We start from the raw sequence: 24355 nt of genomic DNA, 5'->3' as shown, positions 1-24355 counted from the left end.
ACAAATAGGACACCGATACCATTTTGAGAGCCAAAAGTCTATTCCTTTATTGTCACCCATTCCAGGTAGCCAATAAAAAGTTCTACTGGATTCACTTTGTATTAGTCATTTTCCTGCTTCACTAAGGTAGGCAGCAGCTTGACAAAGCCATGATGCAATTATTGTACATCCAAGTAGTATGCAGTTCTTCATACATATACACACACATCAATTTCAAACAGATGGTATTGGTATTGGTATCATTATCGGGGCCAAAAAATGGCATCTACAATTTAGTCAACACACATGTATAAATATGAGTAGATTTATTAACGAGGGCTTGTATGAAAATCTAGTCTCTCTTCAATGATTTATGTGGTAACTATGGACGTTCATTTTTTCTTCATTTTTCTGTTGGTACAGTGTGTACAAACTGACCCTAAACTGGTTTTGGCACCTGTCAATTTTTAGGCCCCCCCTCGGTTCAAACTGGTCCCTGCCTGGCTTCACCCATGAACATTGCTGTGACCTGTTTTATTTAGTTTAACGAGCTTTAGTTTATCATTATTATGCTGAATGTTATTTTTTATTGCATACTCATTCTATTCAACACTTTGTTTTCAGCTGTTTTAACCCACTTCACTCATAAAGTTGATGACAATGATCACTACTACCACTATTACCAATAAGAACATTAATATGACTTTATCAGTTTACTGTCACTAGTAGTACAACTATTAGTGTTGTAGTAATGCTACCTCTAATAATAATTGTGTTTTTTAAAACATGAATGAAAAAGTAAAACAAAGTGTTGTAAAAAAAGGTAACTAATTATGTTTCTATGGCAACAGTAATATTAATGATAATGACAATGATAATTATCTTCTTGTATAAGAAAGTGGTGCTCTCTCTTCCACCAATGCTCCAGTTTACAGCTTCATTTAAAGGAGAAGAACACCCACAGCTGTGCTAGTGAGTTTTTCCTTACACTATTCCCTGAACCAGTGCCTTGAGACACCCTGTGGCGGTGCAGCTGAGCACTGCCCAAAGTATTCCCAAAATGCTGCTTTTCCCACAGTGTGGCCCTCTGGAATAACACACTGCACAGGGGAGGAGGCGCTCTCATCAGGGCCAAACTACCAAGCTGCATTCTTCCTGTTTCTGACAGCTGAGAGCGTGCTGCGCTATCTCTGTCCAACACACACACACACACACACACACACTTAGTGGCAAGCACAGGAAGGGCTGACAGCAATCTGCAATCAGCACAGAGAGAAACAAAATGAGAAACACTGCAGCTTCTTCTGAGTTTTCACTAATTATTCAGAAAAGTTCAATATTAGGGAGGAAAAACAGACACAGTTACATATGGTGAGTGAAAGCAAATGAGCTTGAAAGGGGAGAAAATAAATAAATAGAGAAAAATAAGCAAAGGAGGAGTAATGTTAACCTAGGCGACAAAGGGGTGGGAAAGAAAAAAACAAAGAGAAGAGGAAGCAGAGCCATAACAGCAAATGGGAGGAGCTGAAGCCTGGAGTCATATGGAGAGGAGGAGGAAGAGGAGGGGAGGAAAAATGACATCAAGTGCAGGAGGGAAGAGAGAAAGTGCAGTTATTCAGAAAGGAGAAGGAGGAGTAGCAGAGTTTCTCTCCTCTGCACATGATTTCTACACCTGAGCCTCCAACACACCCCCATATACACACACACACACACACAGGCTAATGATACTGCTGAATGAACCGGCTGTATTCACCTCCACTCCAGCTGTGGACATATGAGATTCGCTCCTGCAGACAGACATGCAGTTCTACTATGTGGTGAGTAAACTCTCCTGAATCCTTCCTTGTGTTTGACAGCAGGGATGGCACCTCTGGGAATCTCTAAAAGGGACAATTTCAAGGGTTTACGGAAAAATATTAAAACAAAGTTAAAAGGTGAGAGATGACCTCATTTGATTCTCTGTACTGACTACAGCTCTAGTTGATGATCCTGAGATGTCTAAAGAGGAAATCCTTCATAAACTAGCAGCATATTCTACGCTTTAGACATTTTTGTGTTTGGGACACAAAGAACAAATGGTGTCGGTGACAGAGTCAACTGCAGACAAGAACATGCATGACTTCTTCTTACACATTTAAGCCAAAATGGAGAAGTGGTTCCTCCTCATTTGTTCTGGTGCAATGATTGAGTGGATTGCCTTTAAACTTGGGATTCTGCTCTACTTTACTTCTGAGGCCTTGAAGCAAAACAGATCTACAGCAAAGGAGTCTTCTTGAGCTGCAGCGCTCCATGCATATGACTCCCCTGATGCATTAAATTGAGATTAGCTGTTTAGTCTGCTGATATGCTGCCTGCTTGAGGAGATTTGGTTCATCTTAACATAATTAGAAGCACTGCCGCTTGTTTTATCAGAAGGAAATAGGAGAGCGTCAGTGAGCAATCAGCTTCATGATCATTTAAAGGCTGCTTCTATCTTAATTCCTCATAATTTTATTCTTTTATGAGCGTTCAAGTTTTGTCCTTACATAACATTTTAGTGTCTTGACTGGCCCAGTGTCAGAGGTTCGTCAGCGATAAACACCTGCCTGCCCTGCACCACCTGATTTACAGCATTGGCAGCTGGCTAATGAATAAACTGAAGCTTCTTCTTTAAATAAGGAGCCAAATATTCCCCCAAGGAACAGATGGAGACCAAACCCAGTTACTTAAAGGGTAGCTGGTAAAAAAATGCTAATTGTCTCCTTATCTAAATATGATAATGTAGGGTTAGCTTTGGTGTTGGCCTCACTTTGCTGTCTGGTTACATTAAAGCCAATGGTAGACTTTTGGAAGTGACTTGATTCTGCTAAAAATGAATATAAGCCATTTATCTGGTTAAAAAAAGGACATAATTTTCACACATAATAAAAGCTGAGTTCATAAACCTTATTCTGACACAAAATTTACGATACTGAGCTACTTTCTATTAAAGCAGCTAAAAAACAAACAAAGTATTTATTAGTAAATATAGAAATATTTATCTTTATTTTTAACTGACATGAATTATTTTGTCAATGACCATGTTAATTCACACATACAGCTAAGCTGAAGTAAATCAATCATTCATCATTGATTGAATTCCCTAATAAAACGTTTAGGTTAAACATTTGATTGGCACAGAAGTAGCTTTGATCTTTATAATAGAAACTTATCCCAAGTTAAATGTTGTAGTCAGTTGCAAAATGGAGTCCATCAACGACCCCAAATCAGCTAAGATTTGATCCATTAGATAAGGAATCGGATGATATGTTACCTACTGTAAATTCAATTGCAAACAAGTTAATAAGTTAAGTTAAAAAGATAGAAAGCAAAGTGAAAAGTTTGAAAAGTTAAGTCAAAAAGTTGATAAGCGAAGTTAAAAAGTAAAAGAAATGAAGTGTCTGTATCAGCATTAATGTTTTAATGTTATATTGTAACAAAGGATGTGTTTTTTTGTCAACTGACATCTATTTTTTAAATGTTACAAAAGTATTAACCCTTTATAGGGCATGTTAGCATTTTTGATCACTTCCATACCCCTAACAATCGGAGTCCCCCCCCGTCCCATGGGGAGTTCTAGAAGCACTAGATCTATATCCAGCCATTCAGTGAAGATGCTGCTACATGGCTCTAAATCTTAGTTTGGCATTTGACCAATTAGATTAGCCCTTGAATGATATATTACCTACTGTAAATTAAGTTGAAAAAAAGTAAAGAAAAAAAGGTACAAATCTAATGGAAAAGTTAAAAAATAATAAGCCTAGTTAACAATAATATTTAGGTTTATAAAATAAAAAAATGTTAGTGTCAGTATCAGCATTAATGCCTCTAGTTAATGTCGTATCAAAAAAAAAAGTGTTTTTTTCACTCTCAGAGTGTTTTTCTTATAGAAGCACTTTTGTTATTTTTCTTATCATATTCGGGCAAGTTGGCGTTTCTTGTTATTACTTTTTGTCATTGAAATATCCATATTTTTTGAATGACACAAAGGTAATAAGGTCTAGTCCTGGATTCCAATTACACTCTTGGCATTAAAATGTTGATTTTCAGAGTATTTCACTGAGTTCAATTCAATTCAATTCAATTCAGTTTATTTATATAGCGCCAAATTCACAACACATGTCATCTCAAGGCACTTTACAGTTCAACCAGATCATACAGTCAAATTGATACAAAGTTTTCTATCTAAGGAAAACCAGTTGATTGCATTGACTCATTGACTCAAATACAATCCCCCACACTAAGCATGCTTGTAGCGACAGTGGAGAGGAAAAACTCCCTTTTAACAGGAAGAAACCTCCAGCAGAACCAGGCTCAGTGTGAGCGGCCATCTGCCGAGGCCGACTGGGGTTCAAGGAGACAGAAGCAGAGATACAAAAAGCAGCTGTAAAAGGCGGCCCCGTCCAGTCCAAGTTCCTTATGAAGAATTAAGTTTCTTGTTGACAATCCCTTTAGGACAACTTCTCTATAGAAAATCTAGTCACATGTGTTGTTAAGGTTTGACTTGATCCACTGTTTCACATGAACTGTCTTGAAGGTTCTGTTGCTTCATCTCTAAGAACTCTGACCCAGTCGACTGATTTTAAAGTCTTTCCACAGACGTTTCAGTCAGTGTATGGGGCCATTTCTTTGGGTTTCTCTAAAAACCAGGAAAACCCCCCAAAACATTCAACGTTTAATGATGAGACTTACAATGCATCATGGAATAGTTTACCTGTAATAGGTCATGTGCTTCCAATATTTTTGGGAGATTTTGGACAAAAAAGAGTGATTTTCTACAAAGGAAATGTTATGGGATGTGAAGAAAAGTATTTTTGTATTTTGAAGCTCAAATCAGTGTCAGAGTTAAGGCATCAACACTTTATTTTCTCCAGTTTTCAAGTTTTCCTCTTATTTCTTTTTATCTCATGACAATAACTCTGTTAATTGTAACACAGACATTTTGCAAATTGAGATTTTCTGCTGAATATGCATCCGCTGTCAAAAAAAAGAAGTTTGTAGTGAGAAAACAATTTGTTCACTTCCTAAAAAAGTAGATTATGCGAAAAAATATTTCAGCTGACTTGAAAAAAGTGAAATATAAATAAAATTAAAATGGGTATTTTGAGGTGAAGACAGTCAACCTGAGACAGTAAATTCAGATATGTCATACAGCAGACTGATAAGGTTGTTTTCATTAAAAAAAGCCCTTTCCAGCAGATTTTCAGCAGCCGCTCTAGCAGGTTACAGCATCAAAGTGTAACCACTTTGTTCAGAGGAGAGATGGCGGTGATAAGGACAGCACTTGCAGGTGAAAAGAGTTAGTATGTTTAAGGCTTGCATGTTTGCTCCATTCTTGTGTGGGTTTCCCCATGTCCTCTGATTACCTCTCTCTTTCTGAAAAACATGTTTTGTCCACTGGAGATTTTAGATTACCTTTAAGGGTTGATTATGACATATATGTGTCATGTGTTGTGTTGTGGCGAGCCGGTCCCCTGTTTTTAGGCTACCTTCCACCGTGCCTGAGTGTGCATTCACACCAAACATGAATGCAGTGCAATGAGCAACTGATTTATCTGTTCTCACTAATGTAAAGGCTCGTTCATGAGTGAATTAACTGCATTAGAAGAAGCGGATGAGGGCATGGAGCGCGTCGGATGGACCGAAACAAGGTTTATCTTGTGTTAAAAAATGTTGTACGTTAACCAATCAGGGACTGGATGTAGTTGTGATGGGAGACAAAAACCCACTGGAGGTTGGTTCGTCCAACTGCCTCTTCACAGCAGCTCCTTCTTATAAGTCCTGAACAGATGGATATAACACTGGAAGCAGCAGCTCAGAAGGAACAGGGTATACTGGTCGAACTGGGAGCTGATCTGTTGGACTCCTCAACAACGTTGGTCAGCTTTCCCGACCATATACAGAACTGTCACCTCGTAAAATCCAGGTCCGACAAAGTTAAACAGGCAGGAATCTGCAAGTGGATTGCAGAGAGAGAGGAAAGATATCCAGCGACCAACAGCAGGCTCAACATTTATTGTGAACCACTTTCACAATCACCTGTCAGATGCAGATGTTAGAGCAGGAAGCCAATAGATCACAGGTGTCAAACTGGTTCCAGACAGGGCCGTGTGGCTGCAGGTTTTCTTTCCAACCAAACAAAAGCACAACATACTCCATTCATATCATGAAGTCATCATGTTCAGATTGGACTCCCTTGATGAGATGACTGGAGTCCGGTGTGCTGCTGCTTGGTTGGAAAGAAACCTGCAGCCAGACAACCCTTTCTGCAACCAGTTTGACAGCCCTGCAATAGATGGATGGATATTGACATGACAATTCTGCCAAAGCATTGAGCTGGACAGGAAATGTGATTAAAAAAGGAACAGATGGAAGGCAAAGAAAGACGTCTTCGTATAGTGTATCTGTAAAACACAAGTATGGCTTTTGGCAACAAGCATATTTAAAGCTGCAATGATTAGTGCTACATGCTGGCACAGTTTCTAGCACTGTTGCCTTGCAGGATGAAGGTCTTGGTTTCAATTCCTTTCTGCATTGAGTTTGCATGTTCTCCCTGTGCAGGTCGGGGTTCCCTCCAGGTACTCTGGTTTCCTCCCAAACATAGCAGTCTACCTGGCATCTCTAAGCTGCCCATGTGTATGTTTGTACGTGTTAAACTGTAATCGATTGGTGACCGGTCTAGTTTGCACCCATCCTTTTCCCCACAGTCCGCTGGAGAACAGCAATGGCTCTCTGATGGATAAAACAAAAGACAAGGGACGAAGTAACCATGACCACAACAGATGCACAGACACAGTTTATTGCTTTAGGCTGTGGCTATGACAGATACATAGATCTTACAAAGGTTAATTGGTTCTGCTTTGTTTGGCTTAACTTAAACATTTAAACAACATTTAATGGTCCAATCCCACCAGCGTGGGAACGTGCAATCAAACCTGTGTGGTTCAAAGAAGCTAACTCTGCAAACACATAGGACTTGGTCGCCCTTAAGAAAACCCAATACAGAAGGCAATGTGGGGCATTTTGGGGAATCTTAACCAAGCATATTGTAGAATAGAATCAGAGCATGCATATCTCAGCTGCTGGGAAACCAATCAAAAGAGCAATTAGGCAGAAGGATGGACATAAAAATGACTTGTCTAAACTTTAAATGTTTGAAACACAAAAATGTTTAAAACCAAATTAAGCTTGATTATAATCTAAACTTTCAGTGTTTTTTTTTTCTTTTTTTAAATACATACACATCTTTAAGGTTGAATAATTAGTGGTTGGTCGCATCATTTTAGGAATACTTAATACCATACAGGTGCTGGTCATAAAATTAGAATATCATGAAAAAGTAGATTGATTTCAGTAATTCCATTTAAAAAGTGAAACTTGTATATTATATTCATACATTACATACAAACTCATATATTTCAGATGTTTATTTTGTTTAATTTTGATGATTACAAATGACAACAAATGAAAATCTCAAATTCATCATATCAGAAAATTAGAATATTACTGAAGACCAATAAAAACAAAGGATTTATAGAAATGTTGGCCAACTGAAAAGTATGAACATGAAAAGTATGAGCATGTACAGCACTCAGTATTTAGTTGGGCCTCCTTTGGCCTGTATTACTGCAGCAATGCGGCGTGGCATGGAGTCGATCAGTCTGTGGCACTGCTCAGGTGTTATGATAGCCCAGGTTGCTCTAATAGTGGCTTTTAGCTCTTCTGAATTGTTGGGTTTGGTGTATTGCATCTTCTTCTTCACAATACCCCATAGATTTTCTATGTGGTTAAGGTCAGGAGAGTTTGCTGGCCAATTAAGAACAGGGATACCATGGTCCTTCAACCAGGTACTGGTAGCTTTGGCACTGTGTGCAGGTGCCAAGTCCTGTTGGAAAATGAAATCTGCATCTCCAAAAAGTTGGTCAGCTGCAGGAAGCATGAAGTGCTCTAAAACTTCCTGGTATGTGGCTGCGTTGACCCTGGACCTCAGAAAACACAATGGACCAACACCAGCAGATGACATGGCACCCCAAACCATCACTGACTGTGGAAACTTTACACTGGACTTCAAGCAACGTGGATGAAGTGCCTCTCTTCTTTTCCTCCAGACTCTGGGACCTTGATTTCCAAAGGAAATGCAAAATTTACTTTCATCAGAGAACATGACTTTGGACCACTCACCAGCAGTCCAGTCCTGTTTCTCTTTAGCCCAGGCAAGACGCTTCTGACGCTGTCTGTGGTTCAAGAGTGGCTTGACACAAGGAATGCGACAGCAGAAACCCATGTCTTTCATACGTCTGTGTGTGGTGGTTCTTGAAGCACTCACTCCAGCTGCAGTCCACTCTTTGTGAATCTCCCCCACATTTTTGAAGGGGTTTTGTTTCACAATCCTCTCCAGGGTGCGGTTATCTCTCTTGCTTGTACACTTTTTTCGACCACATCTTTTCCTTCCCTTCGCCTCTCTATTAATGTGCTTGGACACTGAGCTCTGTGAACAGCCAGCCTCTTTAGCGATGACCTTTTGTGTCTTGCCCTCCTTGTGCAAGGTGTCGATGGTCGTCTTTTGGACAACTGTCAAGTCAGCAGTCTTCCCCATGATTGTGTAGCCTATAGAACTAGACTGAAAGACCATTTAAAGGCTTTTGCAGGTGGTTTGAGTTAATTAGCTGATTAGAGTGTGGCACCAGGGGCCATCAATTTTGAACCTTTTCACAATATTCTAATTTTCTGATATGATGAATTTGAGATTTTCATTTGTTGTCATTTGTAATCATCAAAATTAAACAAAATAAACATCTGAAATATATGAGTTTGTATGTAATGTATGAATATAATATACAAGTTTCACTTTTTAAATGGAATTACTGAAATCAATCTACTTTTTCATGATATTCTAATTTTATGACCAGCACCTGTATGTCAGTAATCATAATAACATATTTAATGATTGGTTGACTGGCCGATACATTTTTATTCTTGAATATAATATTATTTGTCTTTTTCATTGAGTAAGATGCACTACATAGATTGGTAGAATAAACAGATATGTAGTCTGTTTAGTTTTTGTTTTCTGTTTTTTTTTAACCAGGAATCATAGGACTGTAGGACTAAAGCGTACAAACAGAATAAAAAGCAGATTAAACCAACTAAACAGGATTTTTTTCCTAATTATCAAAAATGTGTCTGCTTTAATAAAACGGTCATGTTTACCGTGCATTTCAGAAAAACTTGAAGTGTGGTGTTAATTTTTATTACTTTGACAGATAAAGCTGTAAAAGAGCAAAAGTAACTATATTTTTAATGCTTTCTAGCCTTCCAGCTCAAAATATACTTGTACTGCCTTCATTTTCTTAAGTTATGGTTCTCCTTGCCTTTTTAGGGAAATTCAGTTTGCTTATTTTTTACTACTTATTTTTACACATACCTGCCTTATTCTTTTCCATTTTGAAGAATTAATAAGTAGTTGGTTTTTTTTTTGTTGTTGTTGTTTTTAAACTGACCTTTTCAGTGTAATCGTCCAGGGAATGAACTTGTAGATCACTAAAGTAAAGCCCTTAATAAACATTTATCAGCTGGGAAAAAGTAAAATATCTGAAGATCTGATAAAATTTGATAAATTCATCTCTCTGGACACAAATAAGCCAGATTTTTGTAATGTTTTCAAAAGAATTCTTTAAACAGGATTTTTTTCTCTTCCCTTTAAATGAAAGGTTGAATTTTTTCCAAACTTTTTTGCACGAGACTATGCAACTGCAAAAAAGATTGATTTGTTTTTTTCACTTTAATACACTGTCTTACAAGGGATGCTAATATATATATAAAAAAACCTCAGCTAAATAAAAGAAACGTGCATTAAAAAAAAAATCAACTGACACACTGTCAACAAAGTTTACACAGACACATCTTTATTTCTGCATTGTTTCAGTTCCTCCCCATCTGCAGAAAATCAGCTCTTTGAAAGTGATCAAACCAGCACAGTTATTTGAAAGAAAAATGTTTCTTTTTTGTTTTGTTTTTGCATCATATTAAAAGGTCCAGATGGTCATTCTCATGTCTAACCCAGGAGACGTGCTCCTCTTTATCCCATCTAACACATTAAGAATGTGCAGGGAGCTTCTGCACTTTATCTGCAGTTGCTGTTCACACATACAGTTCATAGTTGAGGATTATGTGGGTGGATTCAGATATTTGGAAGCGATGTGTTGGATGGAAGCATCTGTTTAGAGTGGACATAGTGTTAAAATAACGCAGCGCTGAACAGAGAACGAGCCTTTTTGGGGACTGATTCTGGTGCTGATGATGCAATGTGTTTAAATATGGCCATATGACGAATGACGGAATGAAGGGCAGCATGTGCAGCAGAGCGGACTCCTAGCACAAAATCACACTGGAAAAGTTGTTTTTTTTCTTTCTGGTGTTTATGATTTTTTTTAATTAGATGGAAATAAACAAACAAAAAAATAATAATACTTATTAATATGAAATGAAATGAAAGGCTTATATCGGAGCCAGGCTGTCTGACCAAAATAGGTCCTGTCCGTGCTTCAGATGGCAAGCTGAAGCCTCTTTTGATCAGACGTGTTCCTCCAGCAGATTCCATGGATGATTCCATGGATCTCCAATCCATTATTGTGCCCCTCATTGTTAGGCCTGCTAAAAGAGGCCAAAAATACCACCCGCCGTGTTTTCTGGACCTGCAGTAGCTCAGTAGTTGGATCAGACCAGGCTGGTAAACCATCAATCATCAGTGAGCCTCGGCCGTCTCTAAACCCTGCTGCCAGTTTCCCACTGGTCCTTTCTTGGACTAGTTTGGGTAAACACTGCTCACTGGGAAAGCTGCAGTTTCTAAGTTCCTAATCAAGCCATAAAAACACAACAACTTGGCTCTAAATTCCCGACATCCTTATGCTCACTTATTCCCTTTGCAAACTGTTTTACTTTATCCCAGCAGCTGACATTATGAAGAATCTGCTTATTGCTTTAACCTTCACCAGCTAGTCTTCATTACATTGATGTACATCAACAGTTACTAAATACAGAGTTCCAACAAGTTAGTCATCATCAAATTCAAGAATTTTTAAAGGACTTTTTTGGATGTAATCTTTAAAATTCAAGGACCCTGCTCAGTACCTGCTGCTACCACTGAACATTTGACCAATAAATGACTTTAATTCAAAGCAGGTTCAGTTTAAAAAACATAACTTCCTGCATCAGATTTAATAACAAATGGAATGACTATACAGCGCACATTCATAGCAAAAATATGCATATCTGACATTCATACCCACTATTTATGGAAATGTGTCGTGACGGCGAGATGAGGCTTGGTTTTAGCTTTAGATCTTTTCTGCATATCTTTTGTGAAAAGGACTCATAAACGTTGAATGCTCACTGGGCCAATCAAGTGGTGAATAAATAAATATTCAGCAGCACAAAATCTGTCCGGTCCACACGTCCTTAAAGTAGGAATTTATGCACTAGAAAAGAATGATCTAAAGGAATCGGCACAACGTTAATAGCACCCTGCCTTTGGGAGGGGCTCTCAGGTCTGTAAACGGCTCTTTGTTTGAATAGCGCCTTATTAGGAGAAATCTGGCTTGTGAAGTCACAGTTGTATTTCTCACAGAAAACATTATCAAAATTAACCCTATTTTACAGCAATAATAATGCAAACAAATCTTAAAAATCCTTGTCTTTTCATGTTAAAACAAGCCTCATTACATGATATTTAGTTGTGCTTAATAGTTTACATACCCTGCCAGTAAAATAAATTGAAGTTGACAAAATTAATGATAAATAAAAATTATATAAAAAAAATGGAAATCGTGACATTGGTTTTTAATATATATATATATATATATATATATATATATATATATATATATATATATATATATATATATATAATAAATAAAAAAAGTAATGGGAATCTCTGTTCCCAATACTATGCATTTCTGCATAGAGATGTCTGTGGCATGCAATCACTTAACATAGGCCTACGTAATCCTAAAATAACATCATATTTACAGTTGATTTATAAAAAATGCTTTTCAGTAAAAGTTAACAGCAATAGCTCCAATAACAAACGATAATTTAATTCTAAATGTATTTATTAAAAATGCTTAACAATTCCTGTAATGGATGAATAGCACAATGAAAGAAATTATGTCTTATCTTAACATCCCTCACTTATCAATTAAAGTTAACAATAACTCTCAACTCCCAATAACAGAAGATACTCAGCCTCAGTAATGAACGAAATAATGTTTGTTCTGTAGGCTATTGGAAAAAATTAATTCACAAATGAGCTAATTAACAAAAAATACCTCTTGTGTAGCAAAAACATACCAAAATGTACCAAAAACGAACAAACATATCAATAGACTATCTTTACTTTCTGAGTCCAGGTGGCTTTTCAGATTCCTTGCACCTCCATTGGACACCGAGACAAATGTGCCTGCTTTGCACACTGTGCACAAGGCCTCCCGTTTGTCTCGACCCGCTCTGAAAGCGGGGAAACTCTTTTGTAAATCATCGGTAAACATACATTTGTGCTTTGGCATGTTGTTGGCGTACTGACAGCCATATTATCTATATTGTGATTAAGAACAGGGCTGCCTGCACTGACGCGGCTCAGGGATTACGTCACACGCAGCACCGTGCGCAGTGCCCTAGTGCCTATAAATTTAATGGTCCAATTAAGGTAATTTAAAAAACAGGACATTTACTCACTTTCTAAAAAAAAACCCGGGACGCCCGGGACAGGACGTGAAATACGGATATGTTCCGGGAAATACAGACGTTTGGTCACCCTATGTTAGGATTATTTTTATGAATGTTAAATGAAATATTGCATGTTGTTGCTTCACTATGCCTAGTACTTGACTTTAACTATTGTGTTTAACCGTTTGCATTTGCAACTTCTTAAAATAATGTGTTGTTCAGGGGCTGCAGGGTGTTGCCGTTTGTAGCACTGCTGCCTTGCAGTAAAAAGGTCCTGGGTTTGATTCCTGGCTAAGGTTCTTTCTGCTTTAAGTTTACTCTCTGACCTCTTTCCACAGTCCAAAAACATGACTGTTAGGTGAGCTGGTGCCTCCTTAGGTGTGACTGGTTATTCATGGCTGAATGTCTATCTGATAAACTGCTGACCTGTCCAGGATGTTCCCTGTTTTTTCCAATAGACTGCTGGAGAAAGATTGGGTCCAGGACCCCCCCTTGTGTCATGATTTTGCCCTTTCTGGGCTTTTTGGTTCTGTTTAACGTTAATTTTTGAGTTTTCAGTTACAATTTAGTTCATGTCATTCTGCATTGGTTTCATTTTCATTTTGTGCCATTCTAGTTGTTTTCTGGTTGTATTTGAGTTCTTATGTATTTCTTGTTTACTCTCTTGTGCCACTCTACTTTCCCCTTTCTTCCTTCTAGATCCCTTTGTCCACACCTGCTCCCAATCAGTAGATTACTCTATTCTTTGTTCTGTTTTGCATTTATACTCCACCTTTGCAGTTACTAGTTGCTGGATTCTCTTCATTGCTTCATTCCCTCTCTAACCTACACGATGCACTTTGTTCTAATTCCTGTGTTCCCTAATTACTTATTTCTGTATTTATGCTTCTGTTGCCACTGCTCCTAATTAAATCTGCAAGAAATCACCTCAGCTTCCATCTCTGCATTTGGGTCCTCTACGAACCTCCACTCACCTGACACCTTGGTCCTGACAGATATGACAGAGAAACACTATCAATTCTCACAATTTTAAATTTGAGCCTAAATAATAAGCTAAATGTCGATTAAAAAGTGATTTAATTCTAAACCAAATATTGCAGTGAGCCAGTAGGATGTGTTAATATAATCTATCATTATGAGCAATTGATCTACAGACAGATTTATTATAGAATTTGAGACCCTGATAGAAAACAAAAAGCAGAAAACTGACATTTTCTTTCACATACTGCAATATCTATATGTGCACATTATTGCATTGTGCTGTTTTCTTTTTTTATAGGAGAGGATTCACCCAAACCTAGAAAGTTAAGATGCTAGTATGAAAGTTGTCAACGACATCCCAATGCGTTTAACGAGCTACATCACAAATTGGAAAAATTATGTTATTGACTTGTTTGCAAATGTTGGATGGTTAAAACGGTTGAATTAAAAGACTAATCTTCTTTCATTTTAAATATTCCTGTGATCAGCTGGTGCAGGATGGCTGGGTTTTAATGCTTTTCACTTTGATTGATCTGCAGCACCTGGAAAATGTTTATTTTTTAGGCCTCTTGCCAACTATTCAGCTCTAGCTTTCTTAGGAACGCCATGCATAATGAAATTTGCATCTTCCATGTATTTCATGCCCACTAGATGACTGAGTATGACTGGTAATCTACCCATGAGGAGATGGTACACACAGATGCTGCTGCTACGATAACATTAACTCTGCTGACTGCATCACAAGAATGCAGCCATGAAAAAACAAGAACTTATCACACGTTGATGACGGTCACCATCGGTGGAGAATTTCAATCCCACCCTAAAAAAATCAAGCATTTTAGAAAACTTTTAAGGACCTTATGTTTATTTGCAAGCATTTGAGTGAACAATGGTTATAACTTGTGTGTCTTATTTGGTAAATTATGCTTTTCTTGAGGCCCAAGACAAATAAGTGCGGAAAATAATGACATTTATTGCTTTATAGTCCATGTTTTTTCTAGATAAATTTATTGCTCACAGTCAGATGACAGTTTCCAATGCAAACCAACTTTAGAAGAAACATCCTGACATGACTTTGCCTGCATGTCAAGATTCACTTAATCATCTGAGATGCAGAAGTTCGAATCTTTGTGCCAAAGTGCTTTGGAGGGCACAGAAAAGTTGATGATGCTCTAAACTGTCCATTTCTGTAGATTAATGAGGTCTGTGTAATGCAGAGTATAGAGATGCATAAGGCTGAGAGCCACTGCCATCTGCTCTGGTGCATCACTTGGCTTGGACTTATAAAACAAACGGAGGCTAAATCTTAAATTTATTGGCACTCCATTCGCTCTCCATCTCCCTTTCTCCTTCCTCTCCAACATTATCAGACAGCTGCATCATTTTAGTCCCAAATAATATTTCTGCATCAGTCCATCTGTCAACTTGTCCCCCCTTCTCTGTCTGCCTGAGGTGTTATAGGATCTGCCTCCTCCTCGCCGCCTCCGTCCTGGTTTGGCTCAGCCTGCAGGACTCATATTTCACGCTCGTCGTTTTGATTTGCGGATCTGGCTCTGGCACGTTGATGGCTACAAGTAGATCCCGTTTAAGTAGGCTGGGATTTAGCCAATGTGAGCATTGGCTTTAGCCTCCTCAGGGGCCTCTTACTTGTCACTTTTTGTGAAGTAAAGCCAGTGGAAGCAAAATGAGCTTTTATTTGAGTCTTATAATTGATCTGCTTGAAAATGGAACATTTTTTTCTTGAGATGAATTTCACTGAACAGGAATAACTCTAAAGCTCACATCAGATATTCAGTGTCTATCATTAGGACCACCCTTTACTATAAAAGTGGTCCTTTTGCAGAAAAAAAACATCAAAATAATGAATTTGTCAGGTGCACAGCAGTAAAACATTAAAAGGCATCCAAAAGACCAGAAGTAAATTAATCATTTGGTCGAAGCTGAAGGGAACATTTTTGTTTTTAGTTCTTGAAATGAACCTGTCAAAGACCAGGGCTTAGTCTAATGAAAAAAGCTTTGCAGAGACTTAAAGGATTGCTATTCACTAGCAGAACTAATCCAGCACTAAGCACTTGAAACAGTTATGCATTTAGGCAAGATGTGCCAAAAGAGACACGCCTAGAAAGTATCTTCCAGGAATGACAGCAGAAAACAAATCATTTCTTTTTGGGTTTTTTTCAAATTCACACATGAATCTTTTTGAATACCAGAAAAACAGAGGGTTTGCAGAGTAGACTCTTGATTAGCACTGCTGTGCTCACATTTTCACCTCCATTCTGCCCTTTGCTTGAATATAACAACCAAAATGATAGCTGATAAAAAAAAGGAAGAAATTTGTCATCTTGACAATTTCTGCTTTTAGTTCTGTAGTTAAATGATGCATGATGAAAAATTAATGCAATATTTACTCTGCTTTTTTATGTAAGGAGGAGGCATTATTATGGACAGCTTTGCAACACCATGAGCACGGCTGCTGCTACAGGTCATGGGTTCTGCAAAGTGTGACCGTTTTAGTTAGAGTTCAAACCACCCTGCTGTGATGGGACTGCTTTTAACCAAAAAGTCCTGATTGACTATCTGACCGTCTTTAATGACCTTAAACTCAACCACGCTGGTTATGCAGAAAAGCAATCTCCCAAAACCCACCAACAACGTAAATTCACCTATACTTAAAAAAATTATTCAAGCCCCACTTTTAGGTGACACAATTTCGTACAATTCAACATACAAAATAACATTTAAAATTACACCATTGAGAAAAAATGTATTGAAAGGAAAAACTGCCATCAATTAAACTGAGTTAATCAAAGGAGTCATTTTTATTAGTGCATGACTCCAAAAAAAAAAAAAAGTTTTGGAATAGTCTAGTCCAATCCCAGACACTAATCCAATCAGAATGCATTTCAAGCTCTAAGGCCAGCTTCACATTGACTACTTCCTGTTTCTGTTGTAAAACGTGCACTGAAAAAAAATAATGCAACCATTTATGCCATTTTCTTAATAACATTTAGTCACTTTAACACAATTGTTTCATGTTAGCAGGGTAGGACATAAAACAATTGCATTATTTTTGCCCTGCTTGTGTGTGGGTGATCCGTTATGCATCTTATTAAAAGCATCCTCAATCTGATTTATTCTCCCCGCATCTCACTTTATGTCTGGCTCATCTGGTTTTTAGACTTGATCAGTATATATTAAGGACAAGGTAGCAGGGCTGTCCGTTATGCTGCAGCACCGTGGAAACAGTGAGGGTTGCTGCACTTTCTAGAAAATCTATTTCCAACGAAAGGGAAATACCTTGTGTGAATGGGGTATGAACCACTCCAGTGGAGCTTAACTAAACAGAACTCTGCAAAGAAGCAAATCCAAAGAATAATTCCAGTTATCGCATAGGGTTGATGGCAGCTGCTGTCACTAAGGACTGCATAATCTACTAGAACAGGTTTCTCCTAAATAAAGTAAATAATCATTAGAAAACTGCATTTTGCATTTACTGATGTATTCGTATAAAAGTAAAAACAAAAAGAAGAAAATGTCAAGACTTGGCCATTAAAATTGTTACTCAGCAGAACTTCATATTATAAAGCCAGATAGAAATGAACTATCGCTGAATTGCTGAGGTGTGAGAGACATAAAACATGACTTGTATTTCCATCCAGAACAACCCGCTACTGCTTTTCTCTTTCAGTGACTCACATGTTGACTATCTGATCCTGGTTCCAGCATGTTTTAAATGAAATTGTCAATACTTCCTTAGAAATATCTTCTTTTTTTTTTTTTCTTTTACAGTGCAATACTTCAGCTCTTAAAGGTGCTGGAAACCTGAAATAGTCCAAAGGCAAACAGAGGCTATCCGCACACGATTTCATCTTTTCATGTGAGCTTGCAATCTTCTAGGGATACAAGTGTGCAGAAATCCCCTGTTTGCCTTTGGACAGTGCAATACTTAAAGAAGCGATAGGCTTCTTTCGTTAGGGAATCACTTTAGAGAACAAACATTGGTTGAACTTTGGTGTCATTTTGAATTAGTTTTGTCTGCAGCTCAGCTCTACATCACTGACAGTCAGGTTCTTCAGCTAACTGGAAGGAACCAAACTGACTGCTCATTTTTAACCATTCTATTGTTTGCATGTGTGAGGCTGCAGAAGTACAGTCTGGGCCTTCAGGGTGTCTTCATAAACAATCTAATCGCTCATCAGCCTGCTTGCAGTTATATAACCAAAGCAAGACTCTTCCAGCCTCGGGCTCAGTCTTCACTAATCATCCTGTTGATCATTTATTACTGTTGACTCTTATGGAGGAGTTTTTGATCAGTGTTATTTCATGCAGCGCTGCGTAAACACGCTGAACTTTCCATTGCCACATGTTTTAATAGGTGATGATTAATGGAGCAAGTTGTTCTTCAGAGAAAATTTGGACTGGAATGTTTTGATGCAGAGTTAATTTATGTCAAACCAAACAACATCTGGTTGTGTTTGAGACGGAAACCTGATATGGGTCTCGAATGAGGAAAAACTTTGCTATGAAAAGCCTGCCTGTAAATCAGATCGGTGCTGCGTTCAAGTCAGTTTGCTGTTTACATTAAATTTAAACCCACTGCAGGGTTTTATTGTGATGTAAAAAACAACAACATTATTTTTTGTTGTTTCTGTTTTACAACTGTCTTTTTTTTATTTAGCCTTTTAACTTCTGCTTAGATTTACGGATAAATGATTGTTTGTTGGACAAAGAAATAAAGTTTGTTATGAAAGGAGGGAGAAGAGTGCTTAAAGATAGATCCTAATCCAGAGGGCAGGGGTCACTTACAATCCAAAGATTTATTTTTGACTTCTTTCCAGCTAATAAAACTCTTTTTGAGCCACAAACATTATATGACCTCTATTTAAAAAAAGATATCACATAATTAATACATCTCTACCACAGGAGATTTATCCTTTTATAACCATAGTGCCATTTCAAAATTCAGGTTTTAAAATGAAGGAAAAAAATGTCCCAGTAGAGAATAAATATATTTTTAATGTGTTGCTGATATTTTTGGGAAATTTATGTTTAAAAAAAGGAAAATAATTGTATGATGCTTGGTCACTAAGGTTAAAAATATGTATCTCAGGCTTTGGCATGAAAGAAACAAGCAATACTTTAACAAATGTAAATTATTTAAAATTGGGTTCTGTAATAGATATGAATAAATTAGGGGATAAATACTCATTTTAAACACAATGTTTGCTTGTTAGTAATGCCTTTTCAAATATTAATTTTTTCATCATTATAAAATGTTTTACTGTTTCTTTATCCAAATGTTTTCTGACTTTATCTAGAGTCAGCATTACAACCGCGTATTGAGTGTGCTCCTGTCCAGTTAGATGTTTTGTTTGAGTTACGACAGGAAAACCACAGAATTCCCAAGACTAAAATATGTTTCATCCCCAAGAAAATCTAGTAGAGGAAAAAAAATAAGACTGGAAACAATTCTCTCATGTTTTTCTCGTTTCGTCTGTTATTCTAACTGTGAAAATAGTCAATAAAAAAAAAGAACTTCTCCTTGAGCCAATGATCTGCTATGTCAAACATCACTGACATCCACGTGTTCCTTTTTCTTCATGCAAGTGTATATCTGTCAAATTTGGCAGCTCTCTCTGTGCTGACAAGCATCATTTGATGGATCTTCAGCTGGACACAACCTCAAGCATCTGGCAGATTTACAGGCGCCTGCTGCTGGAGGATCACTTTGTGCCACTTTGCTGCTCATGAAGCAGAGGGTCTCTGTTATTGTTTCACTGCTATAAACCCTCTTTGGCTTGGAGCCCAAGCTTCAGCGGGAGATGAAAAGTTCTTGAGGAAAAAGAGAGAAAAAAACTAAAGATTTTGGCCTTTATGGATATGAGCTCATGTCTGTTTGTAATGTGTGATCAGCACCACTTGGCAGCTGCTGTTGCCAATGAAAATCAAATATATAGATATATATAATGGATTCAAGAAAATTATCAAATAAGAAATAAATGTGTTTAATTTGTTTGAAAGGTGCAAAACTGGCAAGAATTTGATCATGTCTGTTGCTTACTTATTGCAGTTATGTCTGTGCTCTTCATTTAGCTTTGGCCAATTTTAATTGCAAGTTTGCACCTGACTTTTAAACCGGCTAAGTAAAGACATGGAAACTGGACTGCAAAAAAAGCGTAGGTGGTAAGAAATTAAATTTCTCAATCCAGTAGTCTAGTTGTAAAAAAAAAAACAAAAAACAAAGGGGATGGTGGAATTTTTTTTTGGAAGAATGCATAGCTTAATTATTATAGTCTATTAACCTAAAGCAATGTGCATGGTATGGTTGTCACATGTCAGGTAGGCCGGTCATTGACCTTGACTGGGGAACCTTTGCAGTAGAGCTGCAGTCAGTCCCTGGACACATTTCCCACTGGGATCAGCTTCACAGTCATGATAGGCCACTTTGATGTTATCTATTATGCTCAGGTTTCTCATAAGCCCACAGCCCGCCAAATGTTGAAAGGGCAATATAATTGTCTTTACTGTTAATATAAAGTAGAAATTGTACACATTCACTATATTTTAAGAAGGGGGGTGCCATTTCCCTTCAACTCAAGTACCGTCTCTATCCTCCTCATATAATTTTCTTAAGATCAACATGTATTTTTTTGTCCTTGCATGTGGGACAGTGTGGGGTCCTATCACCATGCCGCTCACTGATCATGCGCCACGGCTACTTGGACAACGGGACATCCCTTTGGCTGACTAGTCAGCACGCATGACAGATCGAATCCCACCGGGACCCGGTGTTTTGCACTTTGCCACACATGCTTGGTGTGAGGGGTTGCTCAAGAGTCAATGAGTCGATGCAATCAGACGGCTTTCCCTAGATAGAAAACTATGAACCAATCTGATGACATATGTTGTGGATCTGCGCTACAGTATATATAAATAAACTGAAATGAAATGGATGCTGCCTTATTCAGGAGTCACCACAGCATGTTATTACCAATTGATCACAGACCTGGCTAAGCTCAACACCCAGATTCCACTCAAAGACGTTAACCTCTTCACCATGGTGAATAAATATGTTCATTAGGAATGGCCTGCTCTTATTATAGAGACGCAAACCAGGTTTTAACCTGGGTAGTATATCATTTTTCCATGTGATAACAGGTTTTTATGTTTATTATGATTACAAATCTTAAGTAAAATGGGACTATGATGGTCTTACTTTCTTGATTTAGAAAATGGGATTATCAACACTCATTCTAGAAAAGAAAATCTGCAATTAGACAAATGTTAGTTTTTAAAAATGCATAATGTGCATCTTGAGAATATCAAAACACTATTTTTTCTTCCTTTTATGTTACACTCTAAAGCTTAGTCCCACGAAAAATGTTGCTTTTGGCTTCAACGCTCCTCTAACTGGCTTAGGTGCGGACAGAATTTCCGCAAATTTGTAACTAAGTGGACAGATCCATGTGGAAAAACGTGGCGAGCGAGCAACAGCTCCTATAGACGAGGGTTCAAACATCTAAACATCTAGAGACATCCTGTGATTAAATCCATAAATACAACCAATATCAACAGATTGTTGGAAAAAAAACCTGCAAAACATGACTGTCGCTCTGGGACGGAATGAAAAAGGCTTTGAAGAAGTTGTAAACAGCTGTGTTTTTTATCTCCTCATGTTATGTGGTGTTGTCAGCTTGCTGTTTTTGCTGAATACGACCCCCCCTGAAGCCAGCCAGAGTATGAATGTTGTACCTGCTTGTGATGGGCAGCTAATTTTCTGCACCGATTTCTGTGCGATAAGCATAATGAGCCCTTTAATCCAAATGAATTAGATTAATTTAATCGATATTTTTCATATAATACTCCATCAAATTCAAGTTACAAGAAAAGGGAAAATTGTCCTATAATGTGTTAAAAACAAGCATTGAAAACAGTATCATGTGTACATTTTTTTCAGTCCTTCCAGACAGGATTAAGCTCAGGTTTGCTCTGTTTCCATCTTTCAAATGTTACCTTTTAAACGTTTCTTGAATTGATGTGAGTCCATCTTTGGTAAATTCAGTAGATTAGACATAATTTGCAATGTTTACACTGTGGTAAGAAGAATAACAAGCCATAAAGCCACTGATACACTGGTGAATCAATATTCTCAGATATGAAGCGTAGAGTTGGGTCATGAAAGGAACAAGTACCTGCATATATGCAGCTAAAATAAGCTTCCTAGGAAGCCTTGTAGAGCTGTTGCTACTCCATATAAAAATATCCTTGAATTAGTTCAAAAGATTTGCCATAGATATCTACTCTGTGTAGCAAAATACCTTGATTGGATTTTTACTTTACACCTTATCTTTTCCAAGGAATCTAAACACCATTCTATCTTCTATCCTAAAAAATAAAAGATGATAGTTGAACCTGTAAACCCCAGTATCCTCGCTTTTTAAAAAGACAATGAATGCCTTTTGAAATTGCAATATGTATTATGGAAAAGTCTTTTGGTTTAAGAGGCTTTCCTTCTGTTTTGAGCATTTCTAGTTATTGTTTTGCTGTTCATAAATCCACTTCTTAAAGTGTGTTAGTGTTGTTATAAAAGCTGTGGGTAAGCTTTCCAACATTCAGAGCAGTTCTGAGTAAGATATTGAAGAGTGAGATTAAACATTGATTTTAGATGGATTAGTGATTTTGTTCACTTCTGAAAAAAAAAACAGAAAAATCCTTGAGGAGTAGCAAGATGACAGTTATGTTATTTTTATATCTACAGGATGCCTCAGGACAGCGATATAAAAGCCTCTACTGGCCTTTTGCACATTTCCCCTCTATTCCCTGTAGACAGCCCCCTCCCATCCTCTTTGCGCCCACCAACAAACACGACTTTCACTTTAAGACGAGTAGTTTTTACTCCAGCTGCTACATGTTTTTTTTTAATATAAAGCAACAACTATGCTTCCTATTTACTTTATTTTTCCACTGTCTGCAAGTGTTTTGCAGGGTTTCTAAACATTGCCCAAGATGGTTTATGTCTTGACTCTGTTTCCATGTGTAAAAGTGATGCCTCAAGTCAATGCTCCAAGAGGTTTCTGCTTTGGTGATTTTGGAATATGTTTTTACCATTATACAGGGTAACCAGTCATGTTTTTGTTGAGGCTAAGGAATCTTAAAATCTGAATGCAACCCTGTTATCAAATAACATTCATTTAGCTCACTTATATATGATGGGGCCAAAGAGGGTAAAACTGTTGAAAGGAAGCCAGGGAAGAGTGCACAAAAGATGGGCGATAGATTGACACCTTTTTTTTTATTAGTAGTTGGTGGAGGGAACTCTGGATGCTATAAATACTTGGATAGCTTCTTCATTGCACTTTAAATATTTTCAAGGGTGACTGTAGAGTACTGATGTGTAAAATCTAAATAAGATCGACCATCACAAGCAGATTTTTCACAATGGGACGGCAATAGGAGGACCAATCATATTGTCATGACCAAGTGGGGGATTATTTTATCCAAACCAAAAAATCTCAGTTTTATTTTATTTATGCCTTTAGAAAATCCTCCCAATCAGTCCTGTACCTTTCTATGGCAAACCTGAAATATTTTAAAAGTAGGTTAGCTGCCATGGTTGGGTATTGATACATAAATGTGAATGCTGTCTATTAAATAGGGTCCAAGAACTTGTACCGGTACGTATTTTTAAAAAAAATCCAGAGGAAACATTTACAAGGCAAAAAAAGGTGGCAGTATTGGCCTCTGTGGCACAACTCAACCCAGGAGAGACATAGTAAAGGAGTACTGTCCTAGATTTAACAACAGGGGTCCGTGGAGGTATTGTATGGGGGTCGCAAAAGTTTTGGTTAATTAGACTTTTTTTTTTACATCCGCCCTGCAATTTTTTTTCCCCACCAATTGAAATGTCTTTAAATACATATAAACATGAATTCAACACACTGTAGTAAACAGAAAAATGGAGGCAGAAAATGTCTTTCAGGCATCATTGCACACATTCAGTGACACACAGGACAGGAGCTCTTTCAATCTGGGCACCGTTTCATTCACAACACCTGTCCCATCAACCAGGAATCAGAATAAAACATTAATCCATCTGTAATAGAGTGACTATAGGACCAGTTGATATAACACAATTTCATACATATTATATAATTACGGGGTCCCCGCTCCATTTCACCATCAGTTTGGGGGTCCTTGGCCTGGAAACATTGAATACCTCTGCCCTAATACATAGTAGTGAAATGCTACCAACTACCAATGTGGAAAAGTGTATAGATAAAGTAAATAAGTTCCATCTGAATGAGGAAGTCTGGGACCATTTTATTGGACCAGTTTTGCGACTTGTAATTCCAACGTTTGGGGCCATTCCAGTTGAAATATACGACTTTATGAAATTTTAACTAGAAATTGTTCATACTATCATACTTTGCAGTCTTTTTTTTATCTTTACTAATTCTCTACTGAGTTTTAGTCATCAAGTGAAATGACCTTTTGCATGATCTCAGCATGACCTAGCATCTTTCCCACAAATTAAAAGAACAGCTTTTTTTTTTTTTTTTTTTTTTCCATATTTTTGCCATTCTATGAAAGCACATAAATCTATTTTTGGCTTTTGCCATCTTCCTTCCCATGCAAATCTTAGCAAACATTCATA

At 37.5% G+C, this 24355-nt stretch overlaps 1 protein-coding gene across 2 annotated transcripts in view; it reads left to right on the top strand.

The window, feature by feature from the left end:
- The first annotated feature begins 1579 nt into the window (after nt 1–1579).
- Nucleotides 1580–24355, top strand: part of arhgap36 (Rho GTPase activating protein 36) — a 104105-nt gene continuing 81329 nt past the window's right edge. For both annotated transcript variants that reach the window (XM_038293128.1, XM_038293127.1), the window contains exon 1: nt 1580–1796. In XM_038293128.1, the coding sequence (XP_038149056.1) occupies nt 1779–1796 (18 nt within the window). In that variant the 5' untranslated portion in view covers nt 1580–1778. The remainder of the gene's footprint in view (nt 1797–24355) is intronic.

The sequence above is a fragment of the Cyprinodon tularosa genome, unplaced genomic scaffold (genome assembly GCF_016077235.1).
Source record: "Cyprinodon tularosa strain WSP-4 unplaced genomic scaffold, ASM1607723v1 ctg321, whole genome shotgun sequence".
Taxonomy (NCBI): Eukaryota; Metazoa; Chordata; class Actinopteri; order Cyprinodontiformes; family Cyprinodontidae; genus Cyprinodon; species Cyprinodon tularosa.
This window is presented reverse-complemented; position numbering and strand designations above follow the sequence as displayed.